The sequence below is a fragment of the Conger conger genome, chromosome 11, assembly GCF_963514075.1.
Source record: "Conger conger chromosome 11, fConCon1.1, whole genome shotgun sequence".
NCBI classification, from domain to species: Eukaryota; Metazoa; Chordata; class Actinopteri; order Anguilliformes; family Congridae; genus Conger; species Conger conger.
The window spans coordinates 41,723,451-41,747,997 of NC_083770.1; the positions used below are offsets into that span (position 1 = coordinate 41,723,451).

General features: G+C 43.1%; 2 protein-coding genes across 2 annotated transcripts; both read left to right on the top strand.

Annotated features, from left to right (window-relative positions):
* The first annotated feature begins 2,153 nt into the window (after positions 1–2,153).
* Positions 2,154–14,482, top strand: vps33a (VPS33A core subunit of CORVET and HOPS complexes). The gene is made up of 13 exons (XM_061260726.1): positions 2,154–2,308; positions 2,778–2,843; positions 2,934–3,061; positions 4,324–4,510; positions 5,358–5,474; positions 6,501–6,675; positions 7,391–7,584; positions 8,852–8,978; positions 9,489–9,556; positions 9,645–9,782; positions 9,872–10,009; positions 11,106–11,274; positions 13,229–14,482. Exons 1-13 carry the CDS (start codon positions 2,207–2,209, stop codon positions 13,420–13,422), a joined length of 1,803 nt encoding a protein of 600 aa, XP_061116710.1. The 5' UTR covers positions 2,154–2,206; the 3' UTR covers positions 13,423–14,482.
* Positions 14,483–19,819: 5,337 nt separating this feature from the next.
* On the top strand, positions 19,820–23,054 carry LOC133140431 (transmembrane emp24 domain-containing protein 2-like). Its single transcript, XM_061260397.1, has 3 exons — positions 19,820–20,134; positions 21,486–21,678; positions 22,668–23,054. Exons 1-3 carry the CDS (start codon positions 19,958–19,960, stop codon positions 22,706–22,708), a joined length of 411 nt encoding a protein of 136 aa, XP_061116381.1. The 5' UTR covers positions 19,820–19,957; the 3' UTR covers positions 22,709–23,054.
* Positions 23,055–24,547: the final 1,493 nt, after the last annotated feature.

The following is a 24,547-nucleotide window of genomic DNA, read 5'->3' on the forward strand; positions in this document are numbered from 1 at the left end:
AGGTACAGAATTGTGTACCGTTTGTACCAGGTTCAGTAGGAACGTGTTGGAAATATCTGAACCTCAATGCGACACACAGCAGAGTTATTGTACAGAGCAGAGGCAGATGCCCTGCAGGACCAGGAGCTATAAAGCCACACAGCAGCTTACTGTCTTACCGCGTAAAAAAAAAAAAAAGAATGCTCCTCCAATTACAGAACTGCAGGTAACTGTTACAATGCACTTTCAAAGTTGACTGAAAGTAGCTTAACTTCTAAGCCAATTGAACCAAGCAGGTAAATTAATGAGTAAAATCAGGTGGTGTGGCACAGGGCAGGAGCAAATACCTGCATACACTAATAAGACAAATTGATCCAGTAAAAATATTTGTAGTTTTGTGAACTACATTGTATTACTCCATTAAATCTCCAATACAAAACCAAAAATATAGCTGCAAGCAGTGATGTCGGGGGCCAAGCACCAAGGATGAGCCATAGCGCATTTGGCAGTATTTTGTCATGGACTGCAAACCTAATAACAAATACCATCCATATTTTCTTTGGTGTGTATTCCATACACAATCTGTAAAATAATTTGAAAATTACATTTTTGAAGTTGCGCTGTAGCGCCACCTATAGGGTGGCAGTGACACTTCAATTATTATGTATTTTTTAAATGGAATAGAGGCTGGACTTAGAGAAGGCGGGGTCAAATATATTTTGCAGTATTTATGCAAATGCCCATCCATCCATCCATCCATTATCTTAACCCGCTTATCCTCAACAGGGTCACAGGGGGGCTGGAGCCTATCCCAGCATACATTGGGTGAAAGGCAGGAACACACCCTGGACAGGTCGCCAGTCCATTGCAGGGCACACACACCACTCACTCACACACTAATACCCATGGGCAATTTAGACTCTCCAATCAGCCTAACCTGCATGTCTTTGGACTGTGGGAGGAAACCGGAGTACCCGGAGGAAACCCACGCAAACACGGGGAGAACATGCAAACTCCACCCCGGCCGACAGGGATTCGAAACCAGGACCTCCTTGCTGTGAGGTCGGCAGTGTTACCCACTGCACCATCCGTGCCGCCCTTTTATGCAAATATTAATATTTAATTTTCTGTAAGAATCTTGGACTGAGGACATGTGTTTCTCAGGACTCATGGAGGAAAGCTGTCTGAGGGATGCTGTCAAATTTTGTACAATGTGGCCGCATGGAGCCCATGCAAATGAGTATTTTTCAAGAAGCGGCTCCTACAAGCCTGTGCATACTTATATACAATACAGCGGTCTATTGTTGTATTGTAAGTATTGTGCAATCAATATAAATATGTGAGCATATGCATGTTTTGAACATGGTCAGCTCTGACCCTCAGGCAGTTATAATGGTGATGGATAAATTCATTGGATTGAGGGATGGTCTTATAAATCGTTTTTTGCAGAAGGCATATTGCTCATACTACAATTACTGTATTTGATTGGACACAATCAGAAACATACTGCATATAAAAATACAATATAAGTACAGAATAAAGGATCAAAAAGACGTCATAAACTTCATCAGAAAGGTAGCCATCATGTAAAGGCAGTAACCTCAACAACAGCGACAACTCAGCAAGATTTTTATTAGTTGTGTTTTTACCGCCACCTAGTGGATATTCTCGTGAAAAACTTAACACTGATTTGTGTCGTGTTAGTCCATGCTTAAACAAAAAATACATACTGCACAGCCATTTTTTGGAGTCTTTGTGAATAGATTCCAGGTGACACGCATATTTTTAAAATGACACAAAACGGGTACAAGGAAAAAGTATTAGAATAACTCAACTCAATAAAAAAATATATTAGCAGTGGTCATCCTCTTCGTATATACTGCCGAATAAAACAATGACGACTTTTACACTGTATTTGCAATGTGCCACCGTGTTATTAATAGTTTATAACACCTGCACTGCATCACAATTGTTTGCTCTGAAACATTCCAATGCCTGGATGTAATCCACCATCTAATAATAGAATTAGCACGATATAAAAAAATAGATTTGTATAATGAATGCAATAATATAACAGTGTTAATGAAAGTTATTTAGCCTATACGCGTTAAGGAATTTAACACAAGTTTTTTTCTGTCTTTGAGAGGAGCAAGTAACGCTTGTTTTGACACATGACCGCTCCCGATCTCAGATGGTCACATGATTTCGCTGTGTGACAGGAAGAAAGATGGCGGCCCACTTGTCTTACGGCAGAGTGAATCTGAACATTTTACGTGAAGCTGCTCGCAAAGAACTCCGAGAATTCTTGGATAAATGCGCTGGAAGCAAGGTAGGGAAGTGGCAATGTATAAAACTAATCGACATGTAGTTCGTTTCGCAGTCTGTGTGATTGGAGAAATGCTGGGTCATTGACTGGCTACCGCGCAAGCTCGGCGATCCATACATTTCCGATTCCACAAACATACTTTGGATCTAGGTAGCTATGTCGCCCATTACTATTTTAAAGTCACGGGCAGTACATTATTAAAAATACTGCACCCAGTGGTTTTCAATTCGGCGTTAGCTAGCGCTGTGTCACCTAGATGATTATATTTGTCTGGCTTGGTCTATTGACAGTCGCCATTACATTAACTTTCAACGGCCTTATGCTAGTGTATCGAAGTATATTGACGAGATATCGATAGGATATAATATGTCTTATTAAAACGAGGACACGAAACGTCGTACCAGCATTTAAATATGCTCATGTCCTGCTAACCTTATCTCTGCAATACATTGTTTATCTTGACTGTCTACAGGCCATCGTCTGGGATGAATATCTAACGGGACCCTTCGGCTTAATTGCTCAGTATTCCTTACTGAAGGTATGAACTATATCGTAGTTTTTGTAGAAAGTGTGTGTGTCTGAGTGTGTGTGGTTAAGCGTCATTAACGAGCGGTTCTTTGCTTTGTAGGAACATGAAGTGGAGAAGATGTTTACACTCAAGGGAGGGCGTCTTCCTGCAGCTGATGTTAAAAACATAATCTTCTTCGTTCGGCCCAGATTGGAGTTAATGGACATAATTGCGGAGAATGTCCGTAGGTGGGTGTCCTGTTATCTCTTCGGAAAAAGCTGTAATAGAATTTAGGCTAACGTGGAAATGCCGAATGAATCAGCTGACCAGATAATCAGATTACCAACCTCCCTTACTTTTCTCCTCTGAAAGAAGTAGAGGAGAAGGACAGAGACTGCCCTTGGTTTAGCCATCAGCCACTAAAGTATTTTCTTTTGGACTGGAATAGTTAGTTTTATTAGATAGTGACCCTTTCTGTAAATGCAATGTACATGCATACATCAACAGCAAAGTAGCGTGCAATATTACTAGAAAGGTTTGTCAATGAAAAAGGTGTAGCAGACCTTTTCAGTTTTAATCCTCAATGGAGCAGAAAAGAGACAGGGATGCTGAACGGGATGGTTTGATCGGAATGAAAATGGTCTAGTAGGAAAGGCTGACTACAGAAAGTAAATACCCAGAACACAATCCCTTGACTTTTGCCCAGGTGTAGCTGGACCAGAATAATTCCAAATTACTACAAAGCTAGTGGAATATACAAGAAGCAAATGCTCAATACTCCCTTCTCCAACACAACTACACAACAAGCACAGTGTTTCCAGTGGAGCAAGTGCAAGTAAAAGTACCTTGCATTTACCTTGCCCTTTTCTCACACGCAAAGCACTTTACCGGGGGAAACTCGCCTCAACCACCGCCAATGTGTAGCACGCACCTGGACTGCCATTTTGCTCCAGTGCATTCAGCACACATGAGCTGAGGTGGAGAGGGAGAGAACAATTCTTTAGCCAATTAAATCAAAATTTTAAATGAAATAAAAGCATGCGGACATGGTCGAGGGGTGCAGTTGTGGTTCGGACAAATATCAGAATTGGGAAGAAATGTGATCAAGCTTTGACCGTGGAATGATTATTCAGTGCCAGCCAGGGCGGTTTGAGTATCTCAGAAACTGCTGCCCTCCTGGGATTTTCAGACAGAAGTCTGAAGTTTACAGAGAACGGTGCAGAAAACACAAAAACATCAAGAGAGTTCTGTGGGTGAAAAACGCCATGTTAATGATAGAGGTCAGAGGAGACTGGCCTGACTGCTTCAAGCTGACAAGAAGGTGACAGTAAATCACCATGTGTCACAATAGTGGTATGCAGAAGCGCATCTCTCAACACATATAAAACCTTTAAGTAGATGGGCTACAGTAGCAGAAGACCAATAAGTCTGAGTGAATGTTTACAAGGCAATAGAGGGAAGGGTGTTTTAGCGCTCTTGTGATGTCGGCGTGTCTGTGTTCCCACGGCAGCGAGGACAAGCTGCGGTCCCCGCGTGACTTCCACATCCTGTTCGTGCCGCGGCACAGCCTGCTGTGCGAGCAGCGCCTGAAGGAGCAGGGCGTGCTCCAGTCCTTCACCAACATCGACGAGTACATCCTGGACCTGATCCCCTACGACGGAGACCTGCTGTCCATGGAGTCAGAGAGCGCGTTCAGGGTACGCACGCTATCGCCTCCTGTACCACACGCACGCTCTCTATCACCCCCTATACCACACGCGCCCTGTACCACACACACCCTGTACCACACGCACGCTCTCTATCACCCCCTATACCACACGCGCGCTCTCTATCGCCCCCTATACCACACACACCCTGTACCACACGCATGCTCTCTCACCCCCTATACCACACGCACGCTCTCTATCACACCCTATACCACACACACCCTATACCACACACACGCTCTCTATCGCCCCCTATACCACACACCCTATACCACACGCACTCTCTATCTCACTCTATACCATACACACACTCGCTATCGCTCCCTATACTGCAGACACGCTGTCTATTGCACCCTGTACCACACACCCTATACCACACACACACATGCTCTCTATCACCCCCTATACTACACACACACACACACACACTATATTGCCCCCTATACCATACACACTCACTTGTACAGGAACTCACATAATACACACACCTAAACTCACACGCATGTATAGGAAGTCACACATACATACCCCTGAACTTTTACAGATGGCTGTAACATAAACTGAACATAAAGCCCACACTCAAAATACCTTCCCACATTCTGAAATTATGCCCCTGTATGTAAGTACAGCAGATTCGATCCCATTTCAGCTAAGCCAATTCAGGAAATGAATATAACATGAAAATATGTTATTATCTGGAATTATCCAGTGTTTCTATATCATACATTTTTTATATGAAAATATATTTCATTAATTGTATCAAAGGTCGTTCACTGTTTAGCTGAATGTGTGTGGATGTCCTGATTTGAAAGCTGAGCGGAGCGTTTCTCCTGTGCAGGAGTGTTACCTGGAGAACGACCAGACCAGCCTGTACCACACGGCCAAGGGCCTGATGACCCTGCAGGCCCTCTACGGTACCATCCCCCAGATCTTCGGCAAGGGCGAGTGTGCCCGGGTGAGTCCTTTCACCGCCTGTCTGTCCTACTTACAGCACTGTCTGTCTGTCCTACTTACAGCACTGTCTGTCTGTCCTACTTACAGCACTGTCTGTCCTACTTACAGCACTGTCTGTCTGTCCTACTTACAGCACTGTCTGTCTGTCCTACTTACAGCACTGTCTGTCTGTCCTACTTACAGCACTGTCTGTCTGTCCTACTTACAGCACTGTCTGTCTGTCCTTCTGACGGCACTGTCTGTCTGTCCTACTTACAGCACTGTCTGTCTGTCCTTCTGACAGCACTGTCTGTCTGTCCTACTTACAGCACTGTCTGTCTGTCCTACTTACAGCACTGTCTGTCTGTCCTTCTGACGGCACTGTCTGTCTGTCCTTCTGACAGCACCCACCTCTGTCTGTCCTTCTGACAGCACCCACCTCTGTCTGTCCTTCTGACAGCACTGTCTGTCTGTCCTACTTACAGCACTGTCTGTCTGTCCTTCTGACAGCACCGTCTGTCTGTCCTTCTGACGGCACCCACCTCCGTCTGATCCCTGGGTCATCATACTTCCAGGATTATTTTATAATATGTATTATTGTAGGTTAAGGTTAAAGGTCCAATAGGTGAGATTTTTGTGTTAAAACATTTTTACAAGACCATTATAGATACCTTCCTATCATTGAAAAAGGCTCTCTGACATGTTGGCTCACCCTCTGCCTGTGTTTCAACATCAGCGCATTTACAGAGAAGAGGGAGGGATAAACAGTGTTGTGGTTTGAAGCTGTTTGTTGCTGCTATTCCTCTCCTGGCTGTTAGAAGTCTGAAATTACCTATTGTACCTTTAAGTTTCTTTATAAATTTACACATCATTCAAAGAAAGAAGGATGGAGAATTCGCATGTCTGATGTGATTTGATAATCGACCAAGACAAATTGTTCTGGGGTTAGGGTTTTTGTCTGGTATGGCTCCACACGGTGTAGGAGTGTGTGTGTTGGAGTGTGTGTATTGGCCGTGAGGTGGGTTGACAGTGTGTGCCGACTCTGCAGCACGTGGCGAACATGATGCTGAGGATGAAGAGGGAGTTTGCGGGCAGCCAGACGCAGATCCTGCCCGTGTTCGACACGCTGCTGCTCCTGGACCGCAACGTGGACCTGCTGACGCCCCTGGCCACGCAGCTCACCTACGAGGGCCTCATCGACGAGATCTACGGCATCACCAACGGTAATAATACAAACCCAGCTAGCCTGGGACAGGCTTTACCCAGCACGCCTGGGACAGGCTTTACCCAGCTCACCTGGGACATGCACTACCCAGCTCACCTGGGACAGGCTTTACCCAGCTCACCTGGGACAGACTTTACCCAGCTCACCTGGGACATGCACTACCCAGCTCACCTGGGACATGCACTACCCAGCTCACCTGGGACAGGCTTTACCCAGCTCACCTGGGACAGACTTTACCCAGCTCACCTGGGACATGCACTACCCAGCTCACCTGGAACAGGCTTTACCCAGCACACCTGGGACAGGCTTTACCCAGCACGCCTGGGACAGGCTTTACCCAGCACGCCTGGGACAGGCTTTACCCAGCTCGCCTGGGACAGGCTTTACCCAGCACGCCTGGGACAGGCTTTACCCAGCACGCCTGGGACAGGCTTTACCCAGCACGCCTAGGGTAGATTCTACCGTGGTCTTTTGGCTTTAGGCAGCTTTATGCAGTGTTGGTATTATTAGTGCAGTATTGAAAAGCACACCAGTAAAATGCAGCACACCAGAACAGCTTTCAAAAATGTATCTTTTTATGTGTTTATTTGTGTATGTGTGCGTGCGTGCGTGTGTGCGTGTGTGTGTGTGTATATGTGTATGTATATGTGTGTGCGTACGTGTGTACGTGTGTACATGTGTATGTGTGTATGTGTGTGTGTGTGTGTGTACAGGCCAGGTGAAGTTGCCTCCAGAGAAGTTTGCGCAGAAGAAGCAGGGTGAGGGGGGGAGGGACCTGCCCACTGAACCCAAGAAGCTGCCGCTCAACTCGGCCGAGGAGCTGTACGCTGAGATCCGCGACAAGAACTTCAACGCCGTGGGCGCCGCTCTCAGCAAGAAGGCCAAGATCATCTCCGCCGCCTTCGAGGTGGGGCCAGGGGCCATGCTAATCTGGGCCACACTAATTTGGGTCAGGGGGCCACACTAATCTGGGCCTGGAGGCCGCACTAATCTGGGCCAGGGGCCAAGCCGAACTGGGCCAGGGGCCCTGCTAATTTGGGCCAGGGGCCCCTCTAATCTGGGCCAGGGGCCTCGCTAATCTGGGCCAGGGGCCTCGCTAATATGGGCCACGCTAATCTGGGCCAGGGGCCCATGCTAATCTGGGCAGACTAGTTGGGTCTCTCCTTCATTCAGGGCTCTCTCTCCATGTTTGTAATCATGTGGAGTTTCTCTGAGAGCCGCAGGAGTGCCAGTCATCACAGACATTATTTGTTCACAAAAGGACATGAAATTACAAGCCATGACCTTCCCGTGACATTTCTGTTTCATTTCAGCCAAATATGTCAAAAATTCTATTTAATGTCATTATTGTTTAAACAGACAATTATGTATATACTTCTAAAATGCTCTCAAGTAGTGAACATTATCTTTATAAGATGTTTATTCCCCTGGATATTTGGGTTGTGATCTGCATGCATATATCCCCAGACATGGACTAATTACGCCCTTGGTCTGGAGTGTCAATTAAGAGATGTTAATTACAAAAGGCATGGTGCATTGTCTGTGTGAGTATGTGCTAATGAGAAAACATGGCTCCCTGCCATCCTGTTAGAGTCACAAGTGTGTTTATATTTTTTGTCATGCCTAGACCTGTCTAACACAAAGCTCATATTCCACACAGGAACCAGCTGTTTCCCCATTTCTCTATAATTAAAACAGTCTTGTCCTCGGAGAAATAGAATCCTATTAATTGAAGTCTCTATGAAAACCCGTTTGAGATTCAGCTGATGTCTGCTCTGTGTCTTGTTGCGTCTAATTTCCTCGATACCCTGTCCTACTTCCTGTCCCACACTTCCTGTTCAGTCTCACTTGTAAGGCACATAGTTATGGTGCTGTGATCCTAACCAGGTTGACATTAACATGAGATAAGCCCGTCCCAGATTCTACAGATTCCCCTTTTCTAAAAATCAGTCGATCAGCTACTTCACACATCATGGTGGTGTGACTCAAGCCAAATCCAATAACATAACTCTGGCAAGAACCAATCAGATTGCAGCAATCAGATCTGGCAAACTGTAACCTCCTTTTCCACAAGCTCCAGAGCAATGGTCTTCATTCTTCCCGAGTGAGAGAGTGAGAGAGTGAACCTGGTGTTAAGACCACTGCCTGCGTGACAACATTGTTTTTCTCCTCAGGAACGCCACAACGCCAAGACGGTGGGCGAGATCAAGCAGTTTGTGTCCCAGCTGCCTCACATGCAGGCAGCGCGGAGCTCCCTGGCCAATCACACCTCGATCGCTGAGCTCATCAAGGACATCACCAGTGAGAAAAACAACACTCTTCTTTACATGACTCATGAATACCATCCAAACTTTGCCTCTATGAAAGCCGTCCCAGGAAAGGGAGGCAGCGTGTAGCTGTAAAGAGGATGAGAACAGGCCTGTGGGCTTAATGTTTATCCCCAGTCTAGAGCATCCAGCACGAGGCTTGACTTGAAAGACTTGAACGACAGAAGGGTGTCTGCCTGGCAAGCTTTTCCAGGAACTGTCAACTCTGTGTTTAAAAACAAACTGCTCCTGGGATTGAACATTACATATCACTGTCAATGCCACTGTCAAACCACAGCCATACAAATATTTTGCAGTAGACCTCGCTCACCACAGTTGCATGCTGAACACGTTAAAGCACGCTGAACACGTTACAGCACGCTGAACACGTTACAGCGCGCTGAACACGTTACAGCGCGCTGAACACGTTAAAGCGCGCTGAACACGTTAAAGCGCATGTTCAGGCCTTTTTGTGCTCTTTGGTTAATGCCCGCTCTCCCTCCAGCCTCGGAAGCGTTTTTTGACAACCTGACGGTGGAGCAGGAGTTCATGACTGGAGTGGACACAGACAAGGTTCGTTGGCCTGTTTTGGGGGTTGGGGGGGGGGGTTCTCAGGATTTTGGGCAGTGAGGTGTGTAGAGCTAACCTTCTGACCCCCCAGGTAAACACCTACATCGAGGACTGCATCGCCCAGAAGGACCCCTTGATCAAGATCCTGCGCCTGGTGAGCATGCAGTCTGTGTGTAACAACGGGCTCAAGCAGAAGGTTCTGGACCACTACAAGAGGGAGATCCTGCAGGTAGAGCCAAAATGGCCGCTTGGCTTGTTAGTTGCATTCGCTTGCCTGCTTCAGCTTGGCTGCTAATGTCCCTGTTTCTCCTGACCCAGACATATGGCTACGAACACATCCTGACCCTGAGCAACCTGGAGAAGACTGGTCTCCTGAAGCCTCAGACCAGCACGCGGAACAGTTACCCGACCATCCGGAAAACCCTCAAGCTGTGGATGGAAGACGCCAATGAGCAAGTGAGATCTGGGGAAAGAAACGTGTTTGGGCTCGCCAACCTACAGAGGGTTTTATCGTGCGTCAGTCAGGGCCTGAGTGGCCCAGAATGCACCACTGCTCAGGGTGGCTGCAGCCCCACAGGGTGACACACACTCAGCTCTTGGGCATGTTTATTAATCACAAAAAAACTAGTTTTAAGTGAAATGATTGCGCTTGCCAAAAGCATCAAAGCCGGAACTCTGACAGTCAGTTGTTCCTGTCAGACCTGGGTCAAATATGCACCGAGAATGTTTTATTTAAATGCTATAGAGCAAACCAACCACAGTCCTGCAGATTACAGAGATTTTCTGCGTGTTATTAACCAAAATGTACAATGTGCACTTGTAGAAGAGGGGTGGGGAATCATAATTGCTGATTAAATAATTGTTTGTCCCTGGTCTGTTGAATTCCATTTTAAATTAGCCGATGTTTCTGAATTACTGAGTCATTGAAAAAGGCCCTGGACAACTTAACCTAACCCTCAGCCCTGACCAAACTGCTCCTGTCATAGTAAGACTGACCCCTGCATTCTCTGTGTGTGTGTCTCTGTGTCTCTGTGTGTCTGTGTGGTCTATGTGGTCTGTGTATGTGTATATGTATGGTGTGTGTCTGCGTGTGTGTGTATGTGTGTATGTGTATATGTATGGTGTGGTTTGGTGTGTGTGTATGTATGGTGTGTGTGTGTGTGTATGTATGTATGTATGTATGTATGTATGTATGGTGTGTGTGTGTGTGTGTGTGTGTGTGTGTGTGTGTGTGTGTCTGCGTGTGTGTGTATGTGTGTATGTGTATATGTATGGTGTGGTTTGGTGTGTGTGTATGTATGGTGTGTGTGTGTGTGTATGTATGTATGTATGTATGTATGTATGTATGGTGTGTGTGTGTGTGTGTGTGTGTGTGCGTGCATATGTCTGTATGGTGTGTCTCTGTGTGTATGTGTATATGTATGTATGGTGTGTGTGTGTGTGCGTGCATATGTCTGTATGGTGTGTCTCTGTGTGTATGTGTATATGTCTGTATGGTGTGTCTCTGTGTGTATGTGTATATGCGTGTATGGTGTGTGTGTGTGTGTCCCAGAACCCCAACGACATCTCGTACGTGTACAGCGGCTACGCCCCGCTCAGTGTGCGTCTGACGCAGCTGCTGGCTCGGCCCGGCTGGCGCAGCATCGAGGAGGTGCTGAAGATGCTCCCCGGCCCTCACTTTGAGGAGCGCCAGCAACTCCCCGCCGGCCTCCACAAAAAGCGTAAGACTCAGCAATAACCGCGCCTCAATAATAACAAGCATTTCTCCTTTAGCTGACGCTGTTATCCAAAGAGAGTTACAGTAGATTAGACTTAGCCGGGGGACAGGCTTCCCTGGACCAATGTGGGGTTAAGGGTCTTGCTCAAGGGCCCAATAGCTACATGGATCTTATTGTGGTTACAATGGGGCTTGAACCACCAACCTTCCAGGTCTCAGTCATGCACCTTAACCACTAGGCTATAGGCCATAAGGAGCCGAAACGATGTCCAAAGCAGACCAGAGTCAAAGCAGAGTCGAATACATAATTGTTTCGGATTCAAATACTGGAATTACTGTAACCTACTGAACTACTCTCAAAAAGTGCAAACCCTGCCTTCTGGTCCTCTTTGTTGGTTCAATTTGAACCAAGCAAGATCCATTCAACAAAATAAAAGTATTTGAATCCAAAAAGAATAGATATTTGGCCTCGGTCTGGTCTGAAGTGAGTCTGTTTTTGTTTTGAAAGTGCACTCCGTTCGTTTAGCTGGATAATTACTGCCGTATGAAGTGATTCAGATTAAGTACCTCAAGGGTGCAAAACCAGTGCCCTGCTCAGGAAGGCAGCTGGCAACCTCTGTGTTACAAGCCCAGTTTCCTAACCCATACTTCACTGCTGCAGTGTTTGTCTGCTCAGCTGTCTGTCAGGGGGGCAAACATGAAGGCTGGGGCCATTAAAATGCTGAACACTGTCTGTGAATGCCTGTCAGTATGCTGGCTGTAGATAAGCTGTGGGCCTGTGTGTTTGAGCTCTGCTCTGAGTGGACTCTGATTTGCAGCAGGGAATGTGAGTGCATGGGGGCGGCAGGGGGGGGGGGATGACATCACCAACAAGGTATTATCAGGAGCTGCAGACACGCTGGGACTCAGTGCTGCAGCCTTTCAGCACGCTGTACTGCAGGACAGGAACAGCACACCTCTGTCAAATACTCATTTACAAAACTCCTTGCAAAACACCCCTGAGAGTTTTTGCCCAACAGTTTCAGTGAATGTCTGTGAAAATGGATGTTTACTTTAAATGGTCAGTAATACCGACCGGGCTGCAAATTTGAAATGGTTATTCCCCGTGTAGATTTGTTTCATGTTGTGTGTTAATTAGAGCCAATGGGTTTGGGGCTGACATGTCTCTGCCTGTCAGTCGGGTCTGGTAATTACTGCCTGAACGAAAAAGATTTCACAGAACAAAAGCAATTACAGCCACGCATATATGCACACGCACATGGTGCTATTGAAGGGTGTACAGATTGGGGGGGGGGGACTAGGATAGACAATCATGGTCTCTTAATATTTCGATGTCTCCTTTTTTTTTTTTGGTCCATCCAAACATGTATAATTCTGCAAATGTCAGTGTGCTTATGAAGATAAGTGGATACATACTGCCATTCTGGGAGTGCTGGTTGTGCCCCCTGTCTGGACCATAGAGCAGCACCCCCTACTGCTGCGTCTGGTTCAAATATATTTTTATTTTGTATATTTCTGGTACGCATTTTTCATTTCTGTGTGCACCAATAAGAGGCTGGTGGATAAGGTGCGTTAGCGTCGTGGTTAAGGTGCATGACTCTGACTTGGAAGGTTGGTGGTTCAAGGCCCAGTGTAGCCACAGTAAGATCTGTGCAGCTGTTGGGCCCTTAATCAAGGCCCTTAACCCCACATAGGGGGGGGGGGATTGGCCCCTGCTTAGTCTAGCCAACTGTAAGTCGCTTTGGATAAAACTGTCAGCTAAATAACTAATGTTGTACTAGTTTGTGTTCTTCACAGAACATTTTTTATTTAAAAAATGTCTTCCCATTTGTGAATGGATGTCAGGTCACTGGTAAGGTAGGTCAGGGAGGGGTTCAGAAGTTTGGCAAGCGGGTATCTCTGGACTAAGGTCGAGGAGAAGGAGTGCGCACGTTCCTGACGGTGTAATTCCCCTCCAGGCCAGCAGGGGGAGAACAGGACCACGCTGGTGTTCTTCCTGGGGGGCGTGACCTACGCGGAGATCGCGGCTCTGCGCTTCCTGTCGCAGATGGAGGACGGCGGGACTGAGTACATCATCGCCACCACCAAGCTACTCAACGGGACCAGCTGGATCCGGTCCCTGATGGACCGGCTGGAGACGCTGCCCTTCTGAGCACCTGGGCCCCCCCCCCCCGTCAGTGTGTCGGGCAGGGATCAGCAACTGACGGTCCTTGAGGGCTGAGAACCGCTATCTTATCTATCCTGCTATCTATTCTACGCTCCCTTTACCTGGGAGTCAGGTGTGAAGACAGTCTGGCCAATGTTAGCACTAATTACCCGTGAGAAAGGAAAACCAGGACTGGATTCGGATTTGGGGGCCAGAGTTGATGATCCCTGCTGTGTGGTGACCAGCTGGATGTTCAGTGAAGAAATGTAGGTCGAGTACCTTTACTGGGGAGTACTGGGGCACGTGAGACTTACTGGACAGTGTGGAAATGAACAGGATTGTTCACAGCAAACAGACATGGATGAAGTCTTAAATGGTGGAGGGGAGGCAGGAGGGGCTGATGTCACTGTCTGGCCTTGGGGGACAAAAGGTGTAAATGTGGGACAGGACCACACAAAGCGGGAACATCTGGTCACCTAAATTCGTATGGCTGTGTGACTGCATTGCTGCCCCTTTCAGCTAAGGTTGCTTTCTGTGTGCCGCTGTGGTCCAGAATCAGTTTACCCAAACCCACCCCCAAGCCCCAGCCATCATGTGAAACCCACTGCAGCTGATCCTGGATCAGCAGTTGGGACGGGTTGGCTTAACCTTTCCCAACACCTGCTTGATTCCCTTAACCCCTGGACTTCAGGTTCTTAAAAAAAAATTCTTAATCCCTGTTACCATAGTTACTGGTCCTGTTTGCGTGAGACCCGTGCCTTTGTGCACATGCCCTGCTTACAACTGTTGTTGTTGTGTTTTGTGTTAGCTGGAGAAACACTGCGGAAGTGTCGATAAACAGGGAATGTGTGAATATTTCGCAGAGAATGTGTGAGCGAGAACGATCTGAAAACGTGCTAGAATTACGGCACTTTGTGGTCGATGTGTTCAAGCGCTGATACCCTGCGAACCTGTTGTCTGCTCTCGGTGAAACTCGGATACTGCCTCTTTTCCATTAGCCAAAGCCACAATGACTGTTTAGATTTGATCAAGATCTTGTAAATAAAATGCATTATTGAACATAAAATTGCTGAACCGTTTGAGCTGCATATGTGAAACAAATAGGCCTGGTTTACAGTTATTTTAATTTTAGTAACTGAATTTCAGGGAATCTCCCCAACATTCGGACATCACGCGGTTTTTAATTTGCATAGTTTATACTTTATACAGCAGCTATCTGAATCAAAGTCTTCCCAATTCTAATATTGTATGTCCATTTGGTTAACATTTCACTACATTACAGGGTCTTATAATCCCATACAATGGGCGCTGTTATTATTCCTTCAATGTAGATTTTATTTCCCCTTATCGAACAAAAATTAACTTGTGTGTGGTGAACTATAGATATTCAAAACCTTGATGCATTTGCAAAATAGCCTTTCCATTTTAGCAGTCGGTTATAAAGGGATGAAAGCGCGCTCGGAGCCTGGATCAACCGTCAGCGTCCGGGCTCTCTCGAGGAGCAATTAGCGCTAACAGGCCTCCTGATCGGCCGATAATGGCCGCTGCAGTCTGGAGATCCTACCCTGTAACAGGCAATGATTTGATAGCGGAGGACGCCGATTGAATTACGGGGGCATTTTCTCCTTGTTCCGGTGGAGGATAACTTGGTTGCAGTTGGAGTTTGATCTCTCCTGATCGATGCTGTATCCCTCGCCGCGGATTCAGCTGGGAGATAGCAGTAGGAGGTGGAGTTTGACAAGAAACCAAACCGGGATTTAATGCAATAAAAAGTGGTGTTCGTCAATAGTTTAAAATATGTCCTTGAGCTTTACTAAGCATGACTATTATGACCATTATTTTTGTTGTTCAGGATTATTACGGAAAATGTATTTAAAAATATGAACGTCTGGGTAATGTTCATGTCAAGAAGCCATGTCAAGGAGCCTCTTGCCACCTACTGCAACGAAATGGGCTACATTTAAACATCACAACCGGCCTTTACAAATTGTAATATAACTACATGTATCAAGGGCTTCACCCCAGCGCCCCCCAAAAAAAACATTTCAGCTGTACCAAATTTGGTATACAGACATATACACAAAGCCGGATAATCAAACCATTATAAATCTTGCTCACACAGGACATTGGATACTTTCTCAAAAAGGATAAGGATGTCGGCGCGGAGGAGTCCTTCGCAAACATGAAGTCGAAATGCATTCAACAATGTTAGAAACATATAAAAAAAATAATATTCAAAGGATTACGATGGGCTGGCTCGGATTCATCCAGGGGAGCAGGTGCGTGACGTGGCTTTAGTTTCCATTAGGGAAAAACCCAAGGGTCTGAGGCTCTTGTAGGCTACTCAATTTAATTGCCCCTGGCCACTCCTATGGCATTAGAAGTTGCCGTGGCAGCCAGAAGCTATCACCTTGTTTCCCCTCACAAGACGAGGAGACCACTGGCTCGTATGTACTCTGAAAACGACTCCAGGCTACTGCTTCACGAGGGAATAAAAACATCAATTGAACAAGTGAGTATTCCTGACTATCCGGGATTGGTATGAGCTGTCTGAGATCGTGCAAGTTTCGTTTTTATCCGTTTTAGCGAGTGGAATTAAGTGGATACTCAATTAGCCTGACTGATCAGAGTTGTTTGAATTTGATTGTCGTATGTCGCTGAAACGTCAAGTAGGCTTATACAACCAACACGTGCTGGAAACGTTACCGAACAAAGATCTGCTTATGTTAGGTTTCTAATCATGTTTTTATTTCGTTTTACAATAATATGTTTCGTATGCTAACAACACTACGATACCTCTAAACTATTTAAAGGAACGATAATTGTTTTGAGAGCTGCGACTGTTAAGAGCATGTATAAGAACGAACTTATTTTAGAACACCTTTTACGGGGATAGGTTCAAAACCTTTGCCATCCCCCCTAACATTACCAAACATACCATTACCCAATCTAATCTAAGTTCCTTTTGATATTTGTTTTGTCTACCTTGCGGTGGTAAAGTATTTGTTATTTTCCGAATCAATTGCTCTTTAAAAGGGAATTTGTTTCAGTACCAAGGACAGCTCAGCCCGAATCAAGAGGTACAGTAGACTACCTGTCCACGTTCTGGTGTATTCTTAGCCCCAACAAGTACCAGACTCCAGAGTGCATTCATTCCATTTCAAGGGCACTTCTGGAGTCTGGCACTTTCTCCTGGCATCTTTGCTAAAATAACGTCAATGTGTTCCCATAAACTGTCTCATAAAAGCTCGGCTAGTTCTGTTAACGTGTGGAAAAATCTATACGTAAAACATTAAGAGCAATTTAAAAATTAAATATTTATGCACTGAACGAGCGTTCTGGCCTTTACTTTACTGTCGTCTCTCAAGTTCAGGAGCTTAATTTTATTTCAAGACTTATTATTATCCTACTTATTGCGGAAGAAAACAAAAAACTGTATTGAATAAAATATTACTATACCTTTTTAAATTGTCTTATCAGGCCAGCAGACACCCACCTCAGTATGGGTACGAAGATTTACCGAGAACGGGACGGAGAGATGCCGGTCCTTCGCTTTGAGCAGGAGCCTTTGACCATCCGTTGTCTCCGGACCTTAAAGGAACTGCTGAAATTCGTGCTCTTCAGTTACACGGTGCTGTTAGGAGCCCTGCTGTTAGCCGGATGGACAACTTACTTCATGGTTGGCAAATAAATAAATAAATAAATATTAAGACGATGTAAAAAGAACAAAAAAAAAACTATAGTGTTCATTTTTGTCTGCCATACAAACTGCTGAAAAGTGCATTGTGCCATTCATTTATTTATGTTGTTTTTATAAACCGTATAAGCCCAGTGGAATTCAACATCCTTCATGCCAGGTGTACAAAGCCTGCTTTATTTGGTTCAAGAAGATTCACAACCACTCTTTGTAAGTACATTCAAACAACATAGGCTATACACCTACATAGCGATAAAATAAATCTAATAGGCCTACTAACAAAACAACTAATGCAACTAACTAGGGCAAATGTTTATTTTTGGATTATGCCAGAGTAACAGTGCAGAGTATTTGCTGTGTTTATAGTGAGAACGAAATTTAGAATCAACACGTTATATACCCACAGCAGGGAAATGTGATGATAGATCAGCGTAATATAATAAGTATGAAACAATAATTTTATAATTGGTCTTAGCTTGTTTTGAACGTTTCACTGTTTGTCCCATGTATGCTATATTATCGAATTGATTAAGTGAATTTTGAAGTTCACAGTGACAGTCATTCTTTTTTGCAGCGTAAAAGTGTTATACCCAAAAATGTAAATATAATGTGTGTCAATAAAATCAAAACTCTTGGCCATAACAATGAGTCAATGGATACAGATTACTGTACTTTCTACATTACAACATCATTTTCGAATTAATTAGTATTGTGCATTCACGCACAAAGTTACAAATAAAACAGAATAGGAGTATAGGTATTTTCTAAGAACAAATATATTGATTTATTATAAGAAACGGGCTCTTACCCAAGGGATGCGGTATAGCAAAGCAAAGGTTTACTTGACTTGTAGGACACAATGGTTGGATGTGAACGATTCAAAGTTATTCATTATTATTTAGTCATACATGTTTTGCTCAATAGCTGAAATCAAAATAAAGAAAATCAGAGACGTCATTGCATTCTTTACTTTTTTAGGCTATACTGGCGACTCATTTATTCGTGGTATACGTCTATTTATTACAGTAATATTATTACAGATGACTGTTTATTGCATACACACCGAAAATGTAATTTTTTTTCAAGCGCGTGACAGGAATGGGCGACAGTACATCAATAGGCTAGTTGTGTATACCTCGCCTTTTAATTCTAATCCCTAACCGACTATTTTGCTATTTTGGTTAAATGATGAAAATCCTGTTTTCATGGGAAATGTCAAGTTTATGGGTAATTATCAAGATATTGCGTCAGCTGCTGTTCATTGTTAACTTCAATACTTACCCTACCTTTCCTCTTTTCGTTCGCTGAAATATTGTTCAGTAATCGGTAACTTATTATCATTGATGTCATTTGCATTTCATTTGCAACTGTTGCTGTGAAACTGTATAGCCTGGATCAAATATACCCAGAACATTGCTGGTATCTTAAAGCAATACGTAAATACTTGGCCTGGATTCTTTGTAAGGCTGCTTTGTGACAACCTTGTATTGTAAAAAGCGCTATACAAATAAAATTGAATGAAATTGAATATTAAACATATTATTATTTTATATATATATATGTATATATTATCTCTATCTCAATTCCAAACATAAACCATATATAGCCTATCATTGGTTATTGATTATTGGTTGTCAATTTGTCTCTGCTACGGGACAAAGAAAGTGTAGGCTAATTAATTTGCAATAAAGATGTGATTTAATGTACACTATTTAAAATCCACTATAATCAAGGCATGGGGACATAAATGATGTGACAAATAAAAATTAAACAAGATTTTCATGCAGTAGCTCATTGCTGTTCATTGTTTTTGAGAGGCATTCTCAATTATGTTTAATCTTTTTCTTATTCTATTCAAAGATACCATAGAAGTTTAAAATGGATCAGTTCGACACAAACCAAACATAGGGGTTAATATAAACGCCACAAATTATTGGAATATATATCCCCACTGGAACAGAATATATTGCAGTCTGACCTGCAATAACTCGCCACATAACCACGCGGATACGTAGCCTTGATGTACTTACAGCACATCACATACACTTTCCAGTTTCGTCCGTAGTTACCATGGAAAGATTAGAGCTGGAATAAATCATAGGCCTATTGTATGAACAAATTCTACATAAGCCTATGCTAGCATTTGAAATACAGACTCGTAGATTTTGGTAAAACACTTTCCGTTGGTCTGTAATCTATCCTAAAATAGTGATAGCACGCAGTTTGTGTATTCTGTAATTGATGTTCACCAAAAACAATGTACTTTATCGACCATACGAAGACTACATATATATATATATATATGATATATATATACAATGCAGCTTAACAATTTGTATTTCACTTGCTGTCAATCACATATGTTCATCGTGAAAAACATTCCGGTGATATTTCATTGAAACACGCAAAACCACCAAAAACAATGTACTTTAACGACCATACGAAGAATACATATATATATATATATATATATATATATATATATATATATATATATATATATATATATATATACGATATATATACAATGCATCTTAACAATTTGTATTTCACTTGATGTCAATCACATATATTCATCGTGAAAAATACTCCTGGTGATATTTCATTGAAACGCGCAACACCAGGACAGAAATGTACATGTAGTTTGTCCCTAGTCGCACCTCGTCGTATACTTTACGTGACAGCATCAGACAAGCCAGCCACTACCAGGCCGTGCACTGTAAACTCCACCTTCAAGGCTCCGCGAATAGGCGCTCACACTCACGGAAGCGGAGTGCTGGGTGTCGGTCTGTTTGCACTCCGGGGCTTCTTTTCTATAGAAATTGGACGAAAAATATAGTGATAATGTTTACCCTTTCAGAATTCATGGTTTTAGCCGTGTGTTCGGCCACAGCTTCTGGATACTTTGTCACCATAGATGCTCATGCCGAGGAGTGCTTCTTTGAACGGGTCAACTCAGGGACCAAGATGGGCCTCATGTTTGAGGTTGCAGAAGGAGACCTCCTGGACATCGATGTGGAGGTAAGGCCGTGGTGTTGTGACATATCAGCATACAAGGCTTAGGAAATCACCTAGATAAGTGCCTTGGTGGTGTCATACATGCTACATGCTTGCTAACCTGCGAGAAGAGCACTTGCTAACACAGCGACGTTAGGATGTCTGACATTTAGACTACAATAAGCAGCCTGCTTAGTGTTAACTGCAAGCTAGCCGGAGTACGCTGTGTTGGCTAGCTAGCAACAAGCAAGCTAAATTCAAGTAAAAAAAAGCGTTTAACATAAAATTCAGCTATCTATTTTTGCTAACTAATCAGGATAGCCAGCTAATATTGTTAGTCATGGGACTGAACATTGAATATAACCTACGGTAACTAGCACCAGCTAACTTGTTAAGAGTGGATTTACCTAAATAGCCAATTCTATTTAGCTATCAACCCACGATGTAACTTAACGAAATTATGCTAGCAAATTGAGCTGCTGCAATTCGCTAGCCTTGACGATAAGCAAGCAAATCTACAGCACTACAACCAACTAACGTCAGTTGGAGCTACAAAATATGTTTTCTTGGAAGCCTTTTAACTAAATTATGAAGGGGCTGTGTGTGTGTGTGTGTGTGTGTGTGTGTGCGTGTGTGTGTGTGTGCGCGCGCGCGCGCGTTATTTTCATAAATCCTCTTGTGAGATGATGCCAAATCATATCCTTCTGTGACCGGATAGAATCTGATTTAAATGTTTAAATATAGTTTTTTTTTATTATTATTATTTGAATGATAAAAACATACTGCAGTGAAAATATTTTCAAAAATCATTGTGTTGAATTGAATATCCTTTGTGTAGATTTCAACATAATAGGATATGGTTCTTGAGATTCGGACCACAGACTCAAATGAGTTATACGGTCTCAGGAAACTATAAGGTTAGTCAAATCAACTAAGTCGATTAATCACTTTCGGATTGGTTGGCTGTATTCCATGAATCTGGCAAACTAGTTGGGAGCGAAGACAAACCATCTAGCAATGGAAAATTATATCTTAACAAGGAACAATGGAAATTTATATCTTAATCCTATTTGAGAACAATCTTAGAAACCAATATTTGTGCAACTAAGTTGTTTACGCACAGTAGATTGATAACTGCTTGTGTAATATTTCAGTAGACTGCCATATTTTTTTAAATATTTTTTTAATTTGAATTAATTCACTCATGACAGGCTGTATTTGACCTTGAACAGAGAATTTAAAATAGCCAAACTGTAGTGTACATCTCCCAGTTCAAAAAGCCATGAGCACTGAAACATGGGAATGGATATCCGTCCAGATAGGAGGACGAAAGGCATTTTAGTTTCTCAGACCGCGCCCTCCCCGCCCGTTGCAGATAACGGGACCTGATGGAACGCAGATTTATAAGGGCGACCGGGAGTCCAGTGGAAAGTACTCAATGGCCGCTCACATGGATGGGCTCTACAAGTTCTGCTTCAGCAACAAGATGTCCACTATGACCCCCAAGATCGTCAAGTTCACCATCGACATCGGCAAGGCGCCCAAGGGAGACGGGATGGAGACGGAAGGTAGGCCGGCTAAAGGGGGTACAGGGTGGGCCAGGCGGTGTGGTGGGTTAGTGGCCGTGGTCTCTTGGGCCGTGGTCCGATCCACTCGCCCCTTCTACTTGGGGAATCCCTTTAGAACAGGAATTTGTGTGTTGCTCTTTTCAAGTGCGGCCCAATCTGTTGCAAGTTATGTAGGTCGCATCTGTCAACATCAGCCAACAAATAGCCAGCTAATCGTAAGTGGAAATGTGGAGTGTGTTAATCAATTTTTGGTATAACTTCAAGCCTCTCCCCGTGCAACACGGTCCTTGATGGTTTAGGTAAATGGGACGCCACAGCAGATTGTGCTAATGGTTACGGGCTACTCAGGCACGGTCAGGAGTCAGTACTTCAGGCCTGTACTGCACAGTCTGTCTTTTACACACTGCCCTTTATTCATTTCAGCCAACAAATGGAAAAGCCCAGGGAGAGAACCAACACACAACTGATCAGTCAGTCTTGTCCAGAATATTGTTATTGAATTCAGTGATCACATTGCTTACAAATACCTCATCAATTTGATTTCTCATTCCACCATATTTGAAATTATTCTTCACTAATTTTCAAACCGCCAGAGAAACAGTTGAAATGTTGAAATTAAATTTATAAAAGAAATTATTAAAGAAATTATGAATTCTAAAATGCCTTCAGTCTTATTCCGGTCCCAAAGCTCTTGTGCTCTGAAATGCAGGTGAGGTCTGTCGCTGTATTAAAGGTAAGCTAGCTCTGAGTGGTATTCCAAACATAACTCATTCTTGCACCTGTGTACCTCTCTCTCCCGTGATTTAAAAGAAGCGGAATAAGTCAGGGTAAAATCTGCCAGGTGTTACTGTCGTTACCTTCAGGAGAAACATTCAGAGATGGAATTACAAACCGAGTTTCCCTTTCACCTGTAAATAACTGAGTCCACCCGCCACCCCACCCCAGGTCATCTGGAGTTTGACCTTTGACCTCTTGACTCTCTTCCTCAGGTGACGGTCACTCCTGGAATCGTAGGTTGGATGCTGCATGAGGATAAAGCTTTTCTCATATTTTCGCTCTGTGCAGAGTATTTGCTGTGTTTATAGTGAGAACGAAATTTTGAATCAACACGTTATATACCCACAGCAGAGAAATGTGATGATAGATCAGCGTAATATAATAAGTATGAAACAATAATTTTATAATTGGTCTCAGCTTGTTTTGAACATTTCACTGTTTGTCCCATGTATGCTATATTATCGAATTGATTAAGTGAATTTTGAAGTTCACAGTGACAGTCATTCTTTTTTGCAGCGTGAAAGTGTTATACCCAAAAATGTAAATATAATGTGTGTCAATAAAATCAAAACTCTTGGCCATAACAATGAGTCAATGGATACAGGTTACTGTACTTTCTACATTACAACATCATTTTCGAATTAATTAGTATTGTACATTCACGCACAAAGTTACAAATAAAACAGAATAGGAGTATAGGCATTTTCTAAGAACAAATATATTGATTTATTATAAGAAACGGGCTCTTACCCAAGGGATGCGGTATAGCAAAGCAAAGGTTTACTTGACTTGTAGGAAACAATGGTTGGATGTGAACGATTCAAAGTTATACATTATTATTTAGTCATACATGTTTTGCTCAATAGCTGAAATCAAAATAAAGAAAATCAGAGACGTCATTGCATTCTTTACTTTTTTAGGCTATACTGGCGACTCATTTATTCGTGGTATACGTCTATTTATTACAGTAATATTATTACAGATGACTGTTTATTGCATACACACCGAAAATGTAATTTTTTTTCAAGCGCGTGACAGGAATGGGCGACAGTACATCAATAGGCTAGTTGTGTATACCTCGCCTTTTAATTCTAATCCCTAACCGACTATTTTGCTATTTTGGTTAAATGATGAAAATCCTGTTTTCATGGGAAATGTCAAGTTTATGGGTAATTATCAAGATATTGCGTCAGGTGCTGTTCATTGTTAACTTCAATACTTACCCTACCTTTCCTCTTTTCGTTCGCTGAAATATTGTTCCGTAATCGGTAACTTATTATCATTGATGTCATTTGCATTTCATTTGCAACTGTTGCTGTGAAACTGTTTAGCCTGGATCAAATATACCCAGAACATTGCTGGTATCTTAAAGCAATACGTAAATACTTGGCCTGGGTTCTTTGTAAGGCTGCTTTGTGACAACCTTGTATTGTAAAAAGCGCTATACAAATAAAATTGAATGAAATTGAATATTAAACATATTATTATTTTATATATATATATGTATATATTATCTCTATCTCAATTCCAAACATAAACCATATATAGCCTATCATTGGTTATTGATTATTGGTTGTCAATTTGTCTCTGCTACGGGACAAAGAAAGTGTAGGCTAATTAATTTGCAATAAAGATGTGATTTAATGTACACTATTTAAAATCCACTATAATCAAGGCATGGGGACATAAATGATGTGACAAATAAAAATTAAACAAGATTTTCATGCAGTAGATCATTGCTGTTTATTGTTTTTGAGAGGCATTCTCAATTATGTTTAATCTTTTTCTGATTCTATTCAAAGATACCATAGAAGTTTAAAACGGATCAGTTCGACACAAACCAAACATAGGGGTTAATATAAACGCCACAAATTATTGGAATATATATCCCCACTGGAACAGAATATATTGCAGTCTGACCTGCAATAACTCGCCACATAACCACGCGGATACGTAGCCTTGATGTACTTACAGCACATCACATACACTTTCCAGTTTCGTCCGTAGTTACCATGGAAAGATTAGAGCTGGAATAAATGATAGGCCTATTGTATGAACAAATTCTACATAAGCCTATGCTAGCATTTGAAAT

Excerpts from the sequence above, each read along its gene's own strand:
- LOC133140431 (XM_061260397.1), top strand. The coding sequence starts at position 19,958 with ATGTTTACCCTTTCAGAATTCATGGTTTTAGCCGTGTGTTCGGCCACA. Across the intron at positions 20,135-21,485 it reads TCCTGGACATCGATGTGGAG|ATAACGGGACCTGATGGAAC; the intron begins GTAAGGCCGTGG and ends CGCCCGTTGCAG. Across the intron at positions 21,679-22,667 it reads AGACGGGATGGAGACGGAAG|GTGACGGTCACTCCTGGAAT; the intron begins GTAGGCCGGCTA and ends TCTCTTCCTCAG.
- vps33a (XM_061260726.1), top strand. The coding sequence starts at position 2,207 with ATGGCGGCCCACTTGTCTTACGGCAGAGTGAATCTGAACATTTTACGT. Across the intron at positions 6,676-7,390 it reads GATCTACGGCATCACCAACG|GCCAGGTGAAGTTGCCTCCA; the intron begins GTAATAATACAA and ends GTGTGTGTACAG. Across the intron at positions 10,010-11,105 it reads TGGAAGACGCCAATGAGCAA|AACCCCAACGACATCTCGTA; the intron begins GTGAGATCTGGG and ends TGTGTGTCCCAG.